Raw genomic sequence first — 16103 nt, 5'->3', positions numbered from 1 at the left:
AACGCTGGTCGTGGAGGCAGAAAGATTGGTAAACTCAAGGCCTCTGAGATATTTGCCACTGGACGCTGAGGAGTCAGAGGCGATCACGCCAAACCACTTTTTGCTGCTGAGTTCAAATGGAAAGAAAGAAGCTAGTGCAATAAGTTGGCTATTATAAAGTGCTCTAAAAATTGAAATCCCGTTATTTTGTTGCGCACTTGTTAAGAAAGTGTTCTAATTTCAACGGTGCTTAAACTGATAAATAAGTTACACTAAAAACTTTGTAGAATTCGAAGAAACCATGAGCTAGAACTGTAGCTATCGCACATAAACCAACGCGGTAAAAAGAGGTTAGTTAAGGTAAGAGTTTCCACAAGTAGTTATAAAGTTAATCCAAGAAACCCGTAGTTTCCTAGGGAAGTAGTCCGTGGTAAAGATTTCTAGAGTGGTGTTCCGATCCGTTCGCAACCTGAAAAGAAAAGAAACCTGAAAAAAAGTAAGAAATTAGTAAAATATAAATAAATACGATTGATAATTAAATAATTTAACCTAGGTGCCGCAATTGTCGACAATTAAATAGAACAGTGGGGTGAGCGAGCCGAGGCCACCGAATTGTAAGTCATTGTAATTGAATTCTCAACTTTATGCAATTGTACTTAGCAAAACGCATAATTACAGTTGAAGCATACTAACAGTTCGCTATCAAAACGGAACGTCTTTACCTTACACCCCTCCCCTTGACACTTAGGTTGTTTTATCATATCAAGATTTTAACATATTCTAAACATCAGCAACTGAAACAAATTATTTTTTATTATTAGGTATTATATAATATGCCTGTGAGTTTTAAATTTACTGTAGCTTTTTCATTTTCCTTCTTCCTATCATAAATCAAACTCATGCCCTTTCTTACCTATACCAATACAAGTCACGGTGTAAAAAAATGGATTATTATCGAAGTTTCATGTACCTCTGATTTTTTTTCACAGAAAGTTAGGCAAGTTCATTAGAAATGAGCCGCGGGGTGTTTCAAAATATTTCATCGGGGATTTTTTGAAAAAAGTAATTTTTATTCTACTTCAATATACCATACAAAAAGTCAAGTGATAACTTAGCAATGGATAAATCATGGTAATTAACCCTCAAAATTGAAAGTATGCACATTTATAACATTTATTTATAGAAACCCAATTTTTGAACGGATCAAAAATGTTGAAAAATCATTAATTTCTGTATTTTAAGCAATTTAAAAGTATTTTTTGGTTATTTTTTTAAATTTTTGCATGAATCACAACCTTTTTCCAGCAATTATCATCTATTTCTAGCCTTTATCCAGTTCTCTGCTCAATGTTATATTTGTATTTTTACATCCAACAATCGTACTAGATAGCCAGCCCATTGTCAGTCTGCCATATTTCATAGAATTCATAATATATTCCTCTTGATACGCTGTCTCATAGTTTCTTTAGTACACAGCGAAATTCATTTTTTAATGTATGTTAAGGAAACTTCGCTGCTGCTACACGCTAGACAGTATCATATTTGTTCGTTCCACATCTGAGGGGGTTATTCATGCTTTAATGGGCAGTAAACTGGTTAGTTACGTCTTAGAAGACTATTTTTGCAGCAACAATACGTCTTTCAACCTTACGGGAAACATCACGAATAATTATTATAGCTTTATAATGTTCTTGAAGATAGCGATTTACTCTTCAAGTGTGCTATGAAACCATTATAAATACCACGATATTACCAGGGACCATTGTCCCAGTTCACAAGCATTCCAAGGTGAACAATTTCCTCAACACCTCCAATCACATCTTCTACATATCCTCTTATACTATTTCTATCCGTAAAAATCTACTTCGTATTGGTAGAGTGAATGGTTATGTCTATTCGTAGCGTTTCAATCTTCAGTGAGACAAAAGAATGCACCATACCTCTGCGATCGTTTCCAATGAGCTCGATTTCATCTGCAAAACCCAGAAGCATATGCGTTAGCTCGTAAGACGATGTACATAGGTGCGCGTAGAGATAGAGATAACTTTTATGTTGTTTGTGCTGAGGTAGTGCTGGAAGGTTGTGTTTGAAGCCCAAGTACCACACAGTAACTTATATATGATCAGATTTAGTCACAATTAGGTAACTGCAACAAATTTTACTTGACGACTTGTGCTGCTTAGAGGGCGTTGAAAAAATATTTCTCTTCCAAGTGCTTGTAGACCGATTAAGACGATTCCTGCGAGCATTTCTGCTACGAATAAGGTTACCTTCGGCTTACGTAACCAGTTCCCGGACTAAGTCTCGTGCAAATACAGACGGAAACAAAATTAGCTCTTTATAATACTCTTATTTTTCCGCTGATGAATTACGGCAGTCTAGAAAGCTTTCTAATTTTACGAGTGGAAGGTGTTACGCACAATACTCAGTGATAGGCCAGAAAAAAGCGTGTGGGGCATAGGCATAACTTATGGCGCACTTCAATGGGCAGGTCATCTAGCGCAAATGTCGAAAGAGAGAATTGCAGATATTTTATTTAACAGAGAACAGGATAGATGCCGGAGATAGATGATACTTGCTGAAAAAAGATTGTAATTCACGCAAAACATTACAAAAAAATACTTTAAAAACGTTTGAATTACATAAAAAAATGATTTTTTATCATTTTAGATCCGTTTAAATATTGGTTCTCCATACAGAAAAACTACAAATGTCTATATTTCCAAACTTGAGGAGTAATTATTATTATTCATCCATTGCTGAGTTATCAATTGACTTTTATACGGTATTTTGGAGGAGAAAACAATAAAAATCATCTTGTTTTTAAAAATCGCCTATGAAATATTTTGAATCTCCCCGTGGCTCATTTCTAATGACCTTGCCTAACTTTCTGTGAAAAAAAATCAGAGGTACATGAAACTTCGATAATAATCCATTTTTTTACACCGTGAAGTATGTTATGCAAGATTATTCGGGAATTCTTGTACTGTGACTTTCAAGTTTAATTTCCGTTTAATTCGTGTGTATTGATCTACACACGGAGAAACTCAATTTACCCATTAATGTGTACTTTCATATGCTATCTCTTTCTGCCTGCAGAAAAATTTACCCATTTTTGAAGTTCGGCGGGATGCTGGGTCATTAGGCCAAAGGTCATTAGGCCGAAGGCCATTAGGCCGAATGGTCAATAAACCGAACGGCCATTAGGCCGAATAAGAACTGGGGAGTGAGAAGTGAGCAGAGCGAAGCGAGGAAGAAGTAGAACGGAAGAAGAAAGAAGAAAGAAGGAATAAGGATTAAAGAAGAAGGAAGAAGGAAGAAAGAAGCAAGACGGGAGAAAGAAGAAAGAAAACGGAAGAAAGAAGAAATAAGGAGGAAGAAGGAAGAATAAAGAAGGTAGAAAGAAGAGGGAAGAAGAAAGAAGGAAGACAGAAGAAGGAAGAAGGAAAAAAGAAGAAGGGAGAAGGAAGAAGGAAGAAGAAAGAAGGAAGAAGAAAGAAGGAAGATGGAAGAAGGAAGAAGGTAGAAGAATGGAGAAGGAAGAAGGAAGACAGGAGAAAGAAGGAAGAAAACGGAAGAAAGAAGAAGGAAGAGGAAACAAGAAAGAAGGAAGAAGGTAAAAGGAAGTAGGAAGAAGGAAAAAAGAAGAAGGAAAACGGAAGAAGGAAGAAGGAAGAAGGAAGAAGGAAGAGGGAAGAAATAAGAAGGGAGAAGAAAAAAGGAAGAAAGAAGAAGAAAGAAGGAAGAAGGAAGAAGTAAAAAGAAAGAAGGAAGAAGTAAGAAGAAAGAAGGAAGAAAGAAGAAGAAAGAAGGGAGAAATAAGAAGGAAGAAGGAAGAAAAAAGAAGGAAGATGGAAAAGGAAGAATGATGAGGGAAGGAGGAAGAAGGAAGGAGGAAGGAGGAAGAAAGAAAAAGGAAGAATTAAGGAAGACGGGATAAAGAGGGAAAAGGGAAAAAGAGAGAAGGAAGAAAGTAGAAAGAAGAAGGAAAAAGGAAGAAAGAAGACGGGAGAAGGAAGAAGGAAGAAGGAAAAATGAAGAGGATGAAGAAAGAAGGAAGAAGGGAGAAGGACGAAGGAAGAAGAAAAAAGGAAAAAAGAAAAAGGAAGAAGAAAGAAGGAAGACAGAAGAAGGATGAAGGAAGGAGGAATAATCAAGAAGAAAGAAGGAAGAAGGAAGGAAGAAGAAGGAAGACGAGAGAAGGAAGAAGGGCTATGGTGAAGAAAGAACTTCTCATTTTTCACTTTTTGCATCTTTTTGCTGATTCGGCCTAATGGCCATTCGGCCTAATGACCTTCGTCCTGCAGGTCAGACACCGTTCGCCGGCATACTCATTAATGGGTTATGCCACCGAACTTCAAAAAATAGCTAAATTTTTCTGCAGAGAGAAAGAGATAGCACAAAAAAGTACCCATTAATGGGTAAACGAAAATCTCCGTGCAGGTAGCATAAATCAAATATAATGGGTTTTGTCTCGTTTCTCGAAAATTTGCAATTACCTAAATGTAGTTTCTCAAGCAAATGATACATTCAATTTACATTGAGGGAGTTTTTAGCCTAGGAAATTGATTGCTCATGTAATTTCTGTACTGCTCATTGAATTTCAGCATTGAAAGCAAACGAAGAACTTAGTGTAATTTTCAAACATCTGGACGGATTTCAACCAAATTTAGTACACATATTGAATAAAACAATAAAAATTTAAAACGATGAAAGTTGAGTTTTTTAAATTAAGTATTATTAGGAAGCAGTAAAGCGCGCCGGGTAAAAGCTATAATAATCTTATCAAATTTGAAACAAATGCTCAATGCAAAAAAAAACTCATTTTCACTTGCCATTAAGCATCGGATTCGAAAGCATCGGATTAACATCACATTCGAAACCAGCTTGCTTATAACAACACAACCAAAGCGCGACTGCGTGTACTACCAAGGACCTATAATAAGGTCGTTTTCAGTGTCTTGTGCTTAACTCGACGATCACTCGTCCTATGGCAAATAAAGACATTCCATTCCATGATGTTCAGCGGATCAAAAGAAGAATGCTTCGGTAATAAAAATTCACCAAGGTTTATTTGTCGCTTTATTTATTTACTTCGAGTAGTCTAATCTTCAATAACTAACAAACTTAAAAATAGCATAACTTAAAATCAATAAGCGTCACTATCTGATCCCAAACGATCACTCAAGTATGGTAAATCTTATACCCATGAGCCAGCGAGCCCAATTTTCCATTTTTATTCTGGTACTCCTCCGCATCCCGGTACTCCTTGGTATCACCTCGTTGGTTTTTGTACTCGCGATGATTACTATCATGCTTTCCGTCCTCCGAATGTCCTTTTTTGGAGTACTTCTTCCTGGCATGCGCCGCTTCGTTATGCCCGCCCTTGGCAAACTGTTCCTCATCGTTGGAGTGTTCCTTGTGTGATGATCCGTATTTTTTGAAATTCCCACTGTGGTCCGCAGTGTCGTAGAAAATGTGCTCCTTCTTAAACTCATCCTTGTGGTACACATTATGGTAGCCGGTCGTTTTGGACCCTTTCTTGTGAGATTTCTTCTCTCCATGCTTTCCGCCTTTTACACTATGCCCCTCATCATGATGATTCTTCTCGTAGCCATCTTCATCATGATAAGACTTCTTTCGATCACCTTCATTGTCATACGAGTGAGAATGATTTTCATCATCATAACTGCCCTTACTGCCTTTCTGCAATGAATGTTTCGATTTGTATCCTTTCCGATTCTTTCTACCTTTCTTAGAGCTTTGTTCTTCTCCGTATGTTTCTTCCGAGTTTTCCAAATGATGTGCGTTCTTCAAAGGCAACACCTTCGACTCTGATTCATCTTCCTCACTGATATCCGTCTTAATCAACTCTTCACTATTATCGAAATCGACGTTTGGCTTCACTATAATTTTTTCGAACTTTTTTGTCTTTGGGAAATTTGGTTCTTCCCACGAAGGACTCAAATACACCACATGACCGGGAGGTGTGTCGAAACTTCGGAAAATATACGAACTTGCACGTGGCGTCGCGCTACTGCTACAAGCAATAATCGTACCACCTAAAACCAGCAGCAGCTTCCAATCCATGATTATGTCTCCAGCTCCAACTGGTTACGCGACGGATTTTCTCATGCAACTAATGATCGGTGCTCTGCTGGCAGATTGTTTTATACCGAATGGCGATTATGTTTACGATTTTCCACCTGATCAAGCAGCGGTCTCTTGAGAGACACGCACCATTGGGCAGCATTTGCATCGGTGTCGGGCAGCAAAATTTGTCACCATAGAGCGGCCAAGAACTTGCTCACGCCCTGTGTGCCTCTACGTATTATCTAATGCCAAAATGTGCTTCTTGGGGTTATGCGGTGCGACGACCTTCCATTCAGCATGGAAAATCGATGTACAATGTCAGAAGACAAAGTCCTACGGTGTGAGTCGAATCAAACCCTGATCTTGACGCAGGTTCGATGACTTCCTGCGGAATTTGAATTTAAATAGACTAGACCAATGAAATCGAGTTAACAATTGTAAGGTAGACAGATGAATAAAAAAATGCGGAAGTCGCTTCTAATTTGCCACGGAATTTTTGACCCCAGTCAATTACAGAAAACATTAGAGTTTGTTTTAACAGATAAATCTATTTATTGGCGATGGTGCCTAAAAATGGAAATAGGAAATAATGATTATGAAATATGTAGTTAAGAACTAATGACATGTTTCATTCTTTAGAGAGCTTTTCATCCCTTCGCTGGTTTACATTTGATGACATACTACATTAATTTGTGACTTAATACTTGAAAAATAAATAATAGGTATGATTCAAAATTTTGACCATAACAAAAATAAGTTTCAGAACTTCAAAATGGTGAATATCCGGAAATCTCAAGCTCGGTTAAAAAAATTGCATAAATTATGAAAGTGTAATTTATAAATTTAAGAATTGAAAGTTCTATAGCGACGATTAAAGTTTTAGAGACAGGTAATTTGAACAACATTCGTTCGCTTCACTAAATGATAACTAGTTTTATTATCATTGAGTACACTAAATGATACTAGCGTTTCACGCTGTAAATATTAGACATAGAGCAATGTACCCTTAGACAAAGTTGTGGAGCGAAAATAGCGCTACAAGTCCGCCGTACAACACTTTTTAAAATTCCACTTCAGGAATGAGTTATTGGCTGAATACTAAATGATAAAGAAATGTTAAGTTCAATCCATGTCGTCCAGTTCTCGAGTACGTAGAGGACTACCGGTCTAATAAGCGTTTTATAGATAGTCAATTTGGTACGGCGGCAAACTCTATTCGATCTATAGATGCGCAAAACGGATCACTTCGTTGAACGGATCAGATCTGGCTCATTCAGTTTAATGATCCGGATCTTTCATACGGATCGGATCTTTGGATCAAAATGTAGGGAGAATGCAAAATAGTGAAACGGTTGTCATTCTGGACCACACTTTTGACCCGTACGGACAATAATTTCACCCCTCTCTCCCTCACAAACATATATAATATCTGTATAGAACAAGCAATAATCTGTTTATATTGTTTTTTCCTTACTAGTTTATTTGCAGATCTGATGATCCGGATCTTTCAAAAAGTGAGCTTCGAATCATTCACTCACTTGAAAGATCCGGATCATTTTAACGGTTCCGGATTCATCCCACAAAAAAAAACAAAGCAATGAAAAAGTATTTGATTTGTTTCTAATTTTAGTGATTTTTTACAGCAGTGAACATGCATGTTAGCAAAAATAAGCAACAAATTTGTGCCGTATTTCTTTGTTTCGCGATGAGATGAATATATGTTCAGTGGGATGGAAAACGGAGCGGTTCTCCTACTTCTCATCTATCGAATTGCGTTTTGAACGCATCGCACGGTACATTTTTTGAATATGTGACGCAAAGAGCAGCCGCTATGCTATGCCTAGAACGGAATGGAAATCTGAACTAATCAAATCTGTTTCTTTAGCCTAATTTCTAACAGTTTTAAATTTCTTCATTTGATTTATTAAGATTTATCTGAAGCACTTCGTTTTTTTTTTTGCAATATAAAATATAAATATCAAGTGCTTATATGAAAGTTCTATTTTTTCGCTAGCTGATGGAAATTATCGATCTAAAAAAAATTAATATTAAAATTAAACACATAGTGCCATAAAGACCTCCAAATTAAAAAATGTGCTCAAGTGTTCGTTTTTCTTAATAAAATTCTGTGGAATATCGCCGAGAAGGTCAGCATAATGATATTCAACATTTGTTCACTGTTGATTTTAAAATTAGTTGAAGCTAAAATCTTTTCTTTATGAAGATGGTGCTTGCAATTTATAATTGGAATCAAATTTATGTAGACTATGATGAGAGTCGAATATGTTCCATCTGGAGATGAAATGTTAATGAAGTAGAAGAAGATGCCACATTTGCCTCAAGTTACAAAAACTACTTCCAATAAACTTGAGTGTGCAAAATTCTAACAAAAATAATATTCTTAAGTATATTAAAATTTAAAAATAGTTCGAAGTTTCGAAGTTTCGACAAATGTCCTCCTTTTTCGCTACGATTCGGGTGAATTGTCCTCCTTTGGAAAAATTCCATATGGTCACCCTAAAAGTACGTAGCCACTGTGAGACTCCGAATTTCTCTGCGGCAAAACATACTTTTGCATTTAACCCTTTATAAGGCAGACGAATCTAAACAATAAATTAACAAAAACAACAATAGGACACAATGTTGACATGGTATTAAACTCAAATGTATGTTTGTTATACATTAAACAGTTCAGAAACATTGAAAAATTGGTGGCAATATAGTTGCCACTGCCCACCAAGCGGTAAAACATTGGTGGCAATGGTGGCAATGTAGTTGCCACAGCCCGCGAAGCGGGACAACATTGGTGGCAATACAGTTGCCACTGCCCGGCAAGCGGGAAAACAGGCAACAACAAAAATATAAAAAGATTTTTAAAAATTTGGTTTTACGTAGAACCAGTCAAATCAAGGTACGTTACATTTTTTGGTGAAGAGTCCTAGTCAGAAAACGCATTATAAGTGAAAACAAAATTTTTTCGCGTTTTTTCTCCCAAGGGGGGACCCTTGGGAAAAAAACACAATTTCGTCAAAAATCCAAAAACCAAATATACAGAAAGGCAAAGCTTTTTTCACGCTAATCACGTAGTAATCTAACACAGGAGATTCAAAATAATTGATACCAACGGGAAAAAATATATCTTTGTCGTTTTTTAACGAATTATAACTGAAAATCCTTCTTCCACTCGAAACTTACGATCTGTTCGTAAAAAAACTGTTCTCAAATTGACATTTCAATTTTTTTTATGGCTCAAATTCATCTGGGGTGTTACTAGGAAGCAAATAAAGTCACTACATGTGAAATAATAAGTAGAGCTCTTGTTAATAAATAGAAAAACATATTATTTGTTGGTGGCAATATAGTTGCCACTGCCTTATAAAGGGTTAAACAAAAAAGAATAATCCATAAAAAAAATGAAAAATGATCTGTAAATAACATCTGATTGTTCCGTAAAACGTGCGGAACCTCCCATGAAGAATAATTTTATAATCCATAACTAAGCTAAAATTTAGCAATTAATAGGAAAATATGTTCCTTTAAACATGGTCAAGAAAAACAATAAAATTCTTGCTATTTTTTTCATGAACGTTTGACAAATGTTCCATAAATCTTTGGAAAACGAGCATGAGCATGGTTGACCGCCCATGGTTGCTACTCCGTTATAGCCAGGTCAGCTGTTATTACACAGAGAACCAACAGATAAAGTTTGGGACTAACATTATCTTCAATGTGTAAGAACTGGTGACCCAAAAATAAGCAATCCGAATGCAGGTCAATTGAGGATGGATAGGAAAATGTTGACATGATACTCGCTTTGATAGAAGCCGACGAGCCATCTGCACTTCCACGAGAAATGTTGGATATATGGGGTAGGTATTGTGGCACGGTTCGTTTTGGTAACCGGTATGCCGTGTATAGCGTGTAGTTTGATCAATGCAAAACATAATCGAACGAACACTAATTATTTTAATTACCAACCGCACTAAACAGAACAAAATTGTCGATGACCAGCCGATCTCTCTGCTAACCGCACAAAGCAGAACAACATTCTCCATGACCGTTCGATCGTTCTGCTTGCTGACGCGAACTGCATCTTCACTTTCTAATTAATTTACTCACCCGCACAAAGCAGAACAACATTTCGATTATCGGGCGATCGTTCTGCTAACCGCACAAAGCAGAACAAATTATGTCATGACCGGCCGATCGTACTAAATAAATCACGACTATACGTGACCTCTGAATGCTGAACATTTGTCTTTCAAACAACAAACAAACATGATCTACTTGTTTTCACTGAATTCTGACAGAATATTTGATACTCCTAAATAAACGTCTCTGAGGCATATTTTCAAGCACAGCATTGCGATTAATAAAATCTATTCACATTATAGATCGCACAAGCAGATCAAAGCTTCTGATTCTCGCGAACAATCTGCATATCTTACCCGAGCAGCACAAGTCAGACAAAAATGGTTGCAGCAAGTTGATTGTGACTAAATCTGGTCACATATGAGTTGCAGCAACCTATGTGAAGCATGTGTGCTGCTAGGGTAGCTTAGCTTAGCTTAGACTGACTGTACATATCAATTGTTGCTACTCCATGATTGATCAGAGCTGGTGCAAATTGCACTTCGATCCAAGTGAATAGTGGTTGGGGTTTACCATCTATTCTCGAAGTGCACGTTTTAGCATCAGCTCGCATATGTTGATCAATAATCCTTACAGTCAGTAGGGAAAGGAAGGGAAAGTAGTGTGTGGTAATTGTTGCTACTAGAGACCGAGAATACCTCTGCATCTTCACAATTACCACGGGAAGGAAGTTTTGTTAGTTGGGTAGGGTAATCAGAAACATAGGTCGGGATGTACCATGGAAAGTGATGTGACCTATGCAACTTCTATTCTACTAATTAGCTCGGATATTTTGAATATTTGCATTTCGTTACAAACAATCAATCGTTTAAAGTGAGCGATTGTGTATTTGAGTTTTGATTCGAGCGCGCACAAATAAATTTCTTCAACGGTGTGTGGGTTTTAAGTATGTTTTTTTTATCTAGTTTTGACGTAGGACTTACAGCGAAGAGCAAAGAGAAGATTTCGAACGTTACTAGCGCCTTTATCTTTCGATGGATTTTTAAGATTTATATATCAATCGACTCGGACACTCTCCAGCATTTTGCCTATTTCATTGAAACTTAAGATTATTAACGATTAGCTATTGAAAATTTCAATTCTTGTCAAAGCCAGCAAAATTTCATATGTAACCAATCCCGTGCATTCCTAACACGGACATCAGAATGCGGTATGTCACGGGCCTTCGGGCCCACCGCAATATTTTCTTTGTGTATAAAAGAAGCAGTGCCTGCCGTGTGCGAGACATTACAGTTTGTGACAGCAGCGCGTACTGACGTGCTTTTCGCTCGCGCATTTTTCGTTTCGTTCGTTCGTTCGCTGTGTTTACAGCATTCTTTGCTTGATAATGATCGGATGCAGTGGTGTCGGTTGCGATGGATGCAATCGCACATCGTATCGCTCGGAGTTCACGGCTAGAGGCCGAGAGGCAGCGAGGGCAGCGGTGGTGGATGACGAACAATAAAATTAGCCCAGAGAGATTTGGTCTGCTCATCCACGGAAAGTAATTGGTTTCATAATTCATCAAACTCCATAGATTCAAAAGTTAGAAGTTAAATGTAAATACGTTACGTTTATAAAAGTCCTACGTCTACTCGCGGTTATGTTAAAAACATTACCCATCGCTCGTTTTTTTAACATGTATACCCTTCATGGATTCTATTAATGCATTTGTAATTATTTGTCCAGAACCATGAGCACCATTTATTGCCGTTATAAAAGTAGAAGTGTATTTGAACAAAAACAAAGCAACAGAAAGTTTCTATCACAATATTAGTCAAACTAAGACTGTACTTTCGGCAAAATTTAACAGGTTCGGGGGTTTAGAGAAAGTAATTGAAATTTAATACGAGAAATATTCAAGGCAGGAGCGACGACCTCGATAACAGAAATTGGTATGATCTAGAAAACACCAAAAAACAATACCAAAACCCATATGCAGAACACTTGAGACATTACATGCTTAGGTGTTTCAATATCAAACGAATAATACTATGGTATTCCTTTGGTATTCCACCTCCCATGCAGGGCCAGTTCATAACAGAGTATGGTATCAATAACAGAATTAGGTATTATTGAGCCAATTTCTCCTGCTCGGGGATGGCCACACCCTACACATTTTAATCATCAAATGAACCAATTTACCGTATCAAAATTCACGTACTGCAAAACTGATTTCCGAAGTGTACAAATAGGTATTATACCTAACGATTAGGTATACAATGCAAAAATAATCCTCAATAAAACTACATTCAGATTTAAGAATTTGCACACATCAAAATAAGACCGCTTCTCCGAGGAGGTCCATCCTTGAAAATGGAATACAGTCGATAATACGAGGAACATGAATTGTAATATGAGGAACATGTAAAATTGTGATAAATGTAATGAATTTAATATCTCAAATAGCTGTGCCATCAGCGTAAAGTTGTCAATTCAAAGATTCAGTTTGTAGTTTTGTTTATGCAGTATGATAAAAAGAAGCAAGAAAAATTGTGAGAGCATCATCTTTACTGGAATTCAACTTCCGTCATTGCGAAAAAAATAAAATCAAATAAAATAAAAACAAGAAAAGAATATTCAAAATCGTAGCACCGTAACAATTGAAATGTTAACTTCATCTCCAAGGGTTCTTGTGTATGCCGTATAAAGGGATGCTTTCCAAAACTGAAAATAGACCACTACGTCAAAACCGTATGCTGCTTCAAAGGTTCCGATAGTCCACCCCGTCACGAAATTTAACTACACAAAGGCTCAAAAACCTAATAAAATCAGAGCTCCTCTTAAAAAGTAGGTACACAAATATGAAAGCTATCAAGAATTCACAAAAAAAAAAGATTATTCACTGGAAACTGAAAAGATGTTTAATCGTTCAAATTAAATAATTGAAAATCGTGACAGAAAACTCAGCCGCAGCCATCCACGCGCGTAGGCTGCTGCGATCTCCATAAATCTTTGGAAAATGATCCATAAAAAAAACTATATTTTGATAGATTTTGATCTTGATTTTGATCCACAAAACTTCAAATTTGCGCAATTTTTAACGTGATGATGATCCATAATTTTGATCAAATGATCCATAGTTTTGGTCATTTGATCCAAAATTTTATTGGAATCTATATACATATCTTCTTCTTCTTCTATATACATAAAAATGAATTTCTGTCTCGTCTGTCTGAACCTTATAGACTCGGAAACTACTGAACCGATCGGCTTGAAAATTTGTATGCAAAGGTTTTTGGGGCCGGGGAAGGTTCTTAAGATGGTTCGAGACCCCCCCGCTTTGGAAAGGGGGGCTCCCATACAAATTAAAGAGGAATTTCTGCATAATTTGAGAACTAATCAGAGAATAAATCAATTTTAAGCGAAACGAAGTTTGTCGGTGTTTCATCAGTTTATTGTGTAGTTGAATTGACTACTTTCAGTGTATTTATTTTATATTGATCATAATCAGTTCAAAGTGTAATGAACTGTCAATCCACTCTCGCAGGTCTCTTTTGCTTAATAACTCTCAACCAAACTAGTCGTATAAAAGTGTACCGAAATACCCCTATAATACTATACATTACAGTCGGGTCTGCTAGTGATCCATAAATTAGGTCATATGATCCATAGATTTTAAACATTTTGTGGATCAATTATTACATTTTCATTGGCTTTCTTTTAAGCGTCATGGATCATATTTTCAAATTAATGGATCATAGAAACAAAAGTATAGATCATATGGTCAAAATTATGGATCATATTACTGAAATTATGGATCATCATCACGATAAAAATTGCGCAAATTTTAAGTTTAAGGGATCAAAATATAATTTTTGTGGACCATTTTTCAAAGATTTGTGGATCGTTTTGCTTCATTTGACAACTCCTAAACTATGGGTCAACAGAGGAATAGCGAACGTGTTCACTGTCCGGACCATGTTCCTTGCTTTCAAAGTAGACTTTGGGACACAATTCACGTGACTATTAGAACTTACGTATCTCGCATTGCCCATGATTTCATAGTTGACGTACCAACCAGTCAAAATGTCAGCGAATTTGGCTTATTACGCATTAACTAGGATGATTCAACCACTGCAATATCGATACATTGTGTGATCCATATGCCTCATTTAAATGTTTACTGGTTGAAATGTTTAAAATTCGCGATGTTTGTCCTAAAATAATTCGAAATACATGCGAAAGTGCAATGGTTGTTACGCCAACTATTAAATCATGGGCAGTGCAGCTACATCGGTGTGGAAAATACTGATGAGCTAACGGAAACCCAGATATTTTTACAAGTCGCCACGAATCATATCCGTTATCATCTCCGCTTCAAAGACCTCGAGTCCTCTGTTTGCACCACCCGTCCTTTATGTAGATACGGCATTTATCAAGGCCTAGTCTCAAGCTGATTCTTTCGATAGTTATGATGGCTATTTCTATTCGTTTCGTGTTATCAGTATAAATGGCTGACATATTTTTTAGCCGCCAGAAAGTGTGTACTCCATTAGGTCCTGGGGCTGCCCAATTTCTCTGGAACCGGTTGCTTGGCGAACGTCTTCTTCTTCTACCGCAACGGCAAGCATTCCTTCGAAATCGTCACAACTACCCTTCTCTCTTAGGTAAGGCTGCCCAGTTCGGTGTTTTACTAGGGTATCCTAGATCTAAGCCCAAAACTTAATAATGGGGCCATCCAGAAACCACGTGGTCATATTTTTGAAGATTTTCACCCCCCCTCCCCCCATGTGGTCTATCGTGGTCATTTGGCAAAACCCCCCCCCCCCCCCCTTTGACCACGTGGTTTTTTTTTTCAAGTACAAAAATAAAAAAAACCCTATGTAACTAAAACATATGGTTTGTTGGGGCGAGTTTCTGACTTGAATAAAACCATCTTGACAGCAGTGTCCTTAATGAACAGCTTCAAAGCTATAATTTATTGCTTATTAGTTCATAATTCTAAACGGTAATACAAACAAACTTACATTCTAGTGTGCAATTCAAGCTGCCCAAAAATCTCCCTCACATCTTCTCACTATTTCACTTACAACTGAACACTTCTGAAGCAGTTTCAGTGGCGCACGATTTCACTGTTGCCAGATTCACTAAAAATTCTCATTCTAACATGGTTAATCCGATCAATTTTGAAGATTTCAATTCAACAATTTCAACTGATTCAAAATCAAACTAAAACCTAGCATGGAAATTATAAATTTTCATTATTTCGAATATTTTTATGATGTTATCATGTTGTAATGTGTATCAGGTATTAGGTTATCTAGAACTCGCATACCTTCGATGCATCAGGAGGATACAAAAAAATGCGGACTCGCGAATATGTTATAAAAATTTCGAGAAAAATTTGTAATGGTTTAGAAATTTTCCAAAATATCCCTATATTTTTTAATTTCTTTATTGGTGATTGCAATTGCAATTTTTGCTTTTACAAGTGCTAATTTATTATTGTTTTGTGGAAAATTTTCAACTGTTTATGGAAATTTTGCATTATTTGCAGTAATTCTATATTTATTTAATACTCATACCCTGATTTCTTTATTGGCAATTTCCAATTCTATTATGGAAAATTTCTATTTTTCTCTAATAAATAATCTAGAGCTGGGTCATCCCTCAAAATTTCTAATTTTTCATTGAAATTTTATTTTGATATTGACTCGTGGAATCCAATGATGCCATACTAAACATATTTTCTCGGTCACTCTGATGTCTTTCGAATAATTTCCCAAGGAACTTTTATTCCATATCTCGAATATGCTTCAGTCAATGGTCCTTTCATAAGCGACTCATAGAAGAATGCATGTATTATAGATCAATTATCATTTTGGAGTTCGGATCATTCGATTTATCCAATTAACCAAATTATGAATGATGTATGATATAATATCCCAGTAGGTCCA

General features: G+C 36.6%; 1 protein-coding gene across 1 annotated transcript; it reads right to left on the bottom strand.

Moving 5' to 3' along the window:
* Positions 1–5053: 5053 nt before the first annotated feature.
* Positions 5054–6106, bottom strand: LOC134224044 (filaggrin-like). Its single transcript, XM_062703285.1, has one exon. The coding sequence runs from the start codon at positions 6067–6069 to the stop codon at positions 5164–5166; it is 906 nt and encodes a 301-aa protein (XP_062559269.1). The 5' UTR covers positions 6070–6106; the 3' UTR covers positions 5054–5163.
* Positions 6107–16103: the final 9997 nt, after the last annotated feature.

This window comes from Armigeres subalbatus, chromosome 3, assembly GCF_024139115.2.
Source record: "Armigeres subalbatus isolate Guangzhou_Male chromosome 3, GZ_Asu_2, whole genome shotgun sequence".
NCBI classification, from domain to species: Eukaryota; Metazoa; Arthropoda; class Insecta; order Diptera; family Culicidae; genus Armigeres; species Armigeres subalbatus.
The sequence above is the reverse complement of the archived record's forward strand: the minus strand, read 5'-3'. Positions and strand labels throughout refer to the sequence as shown.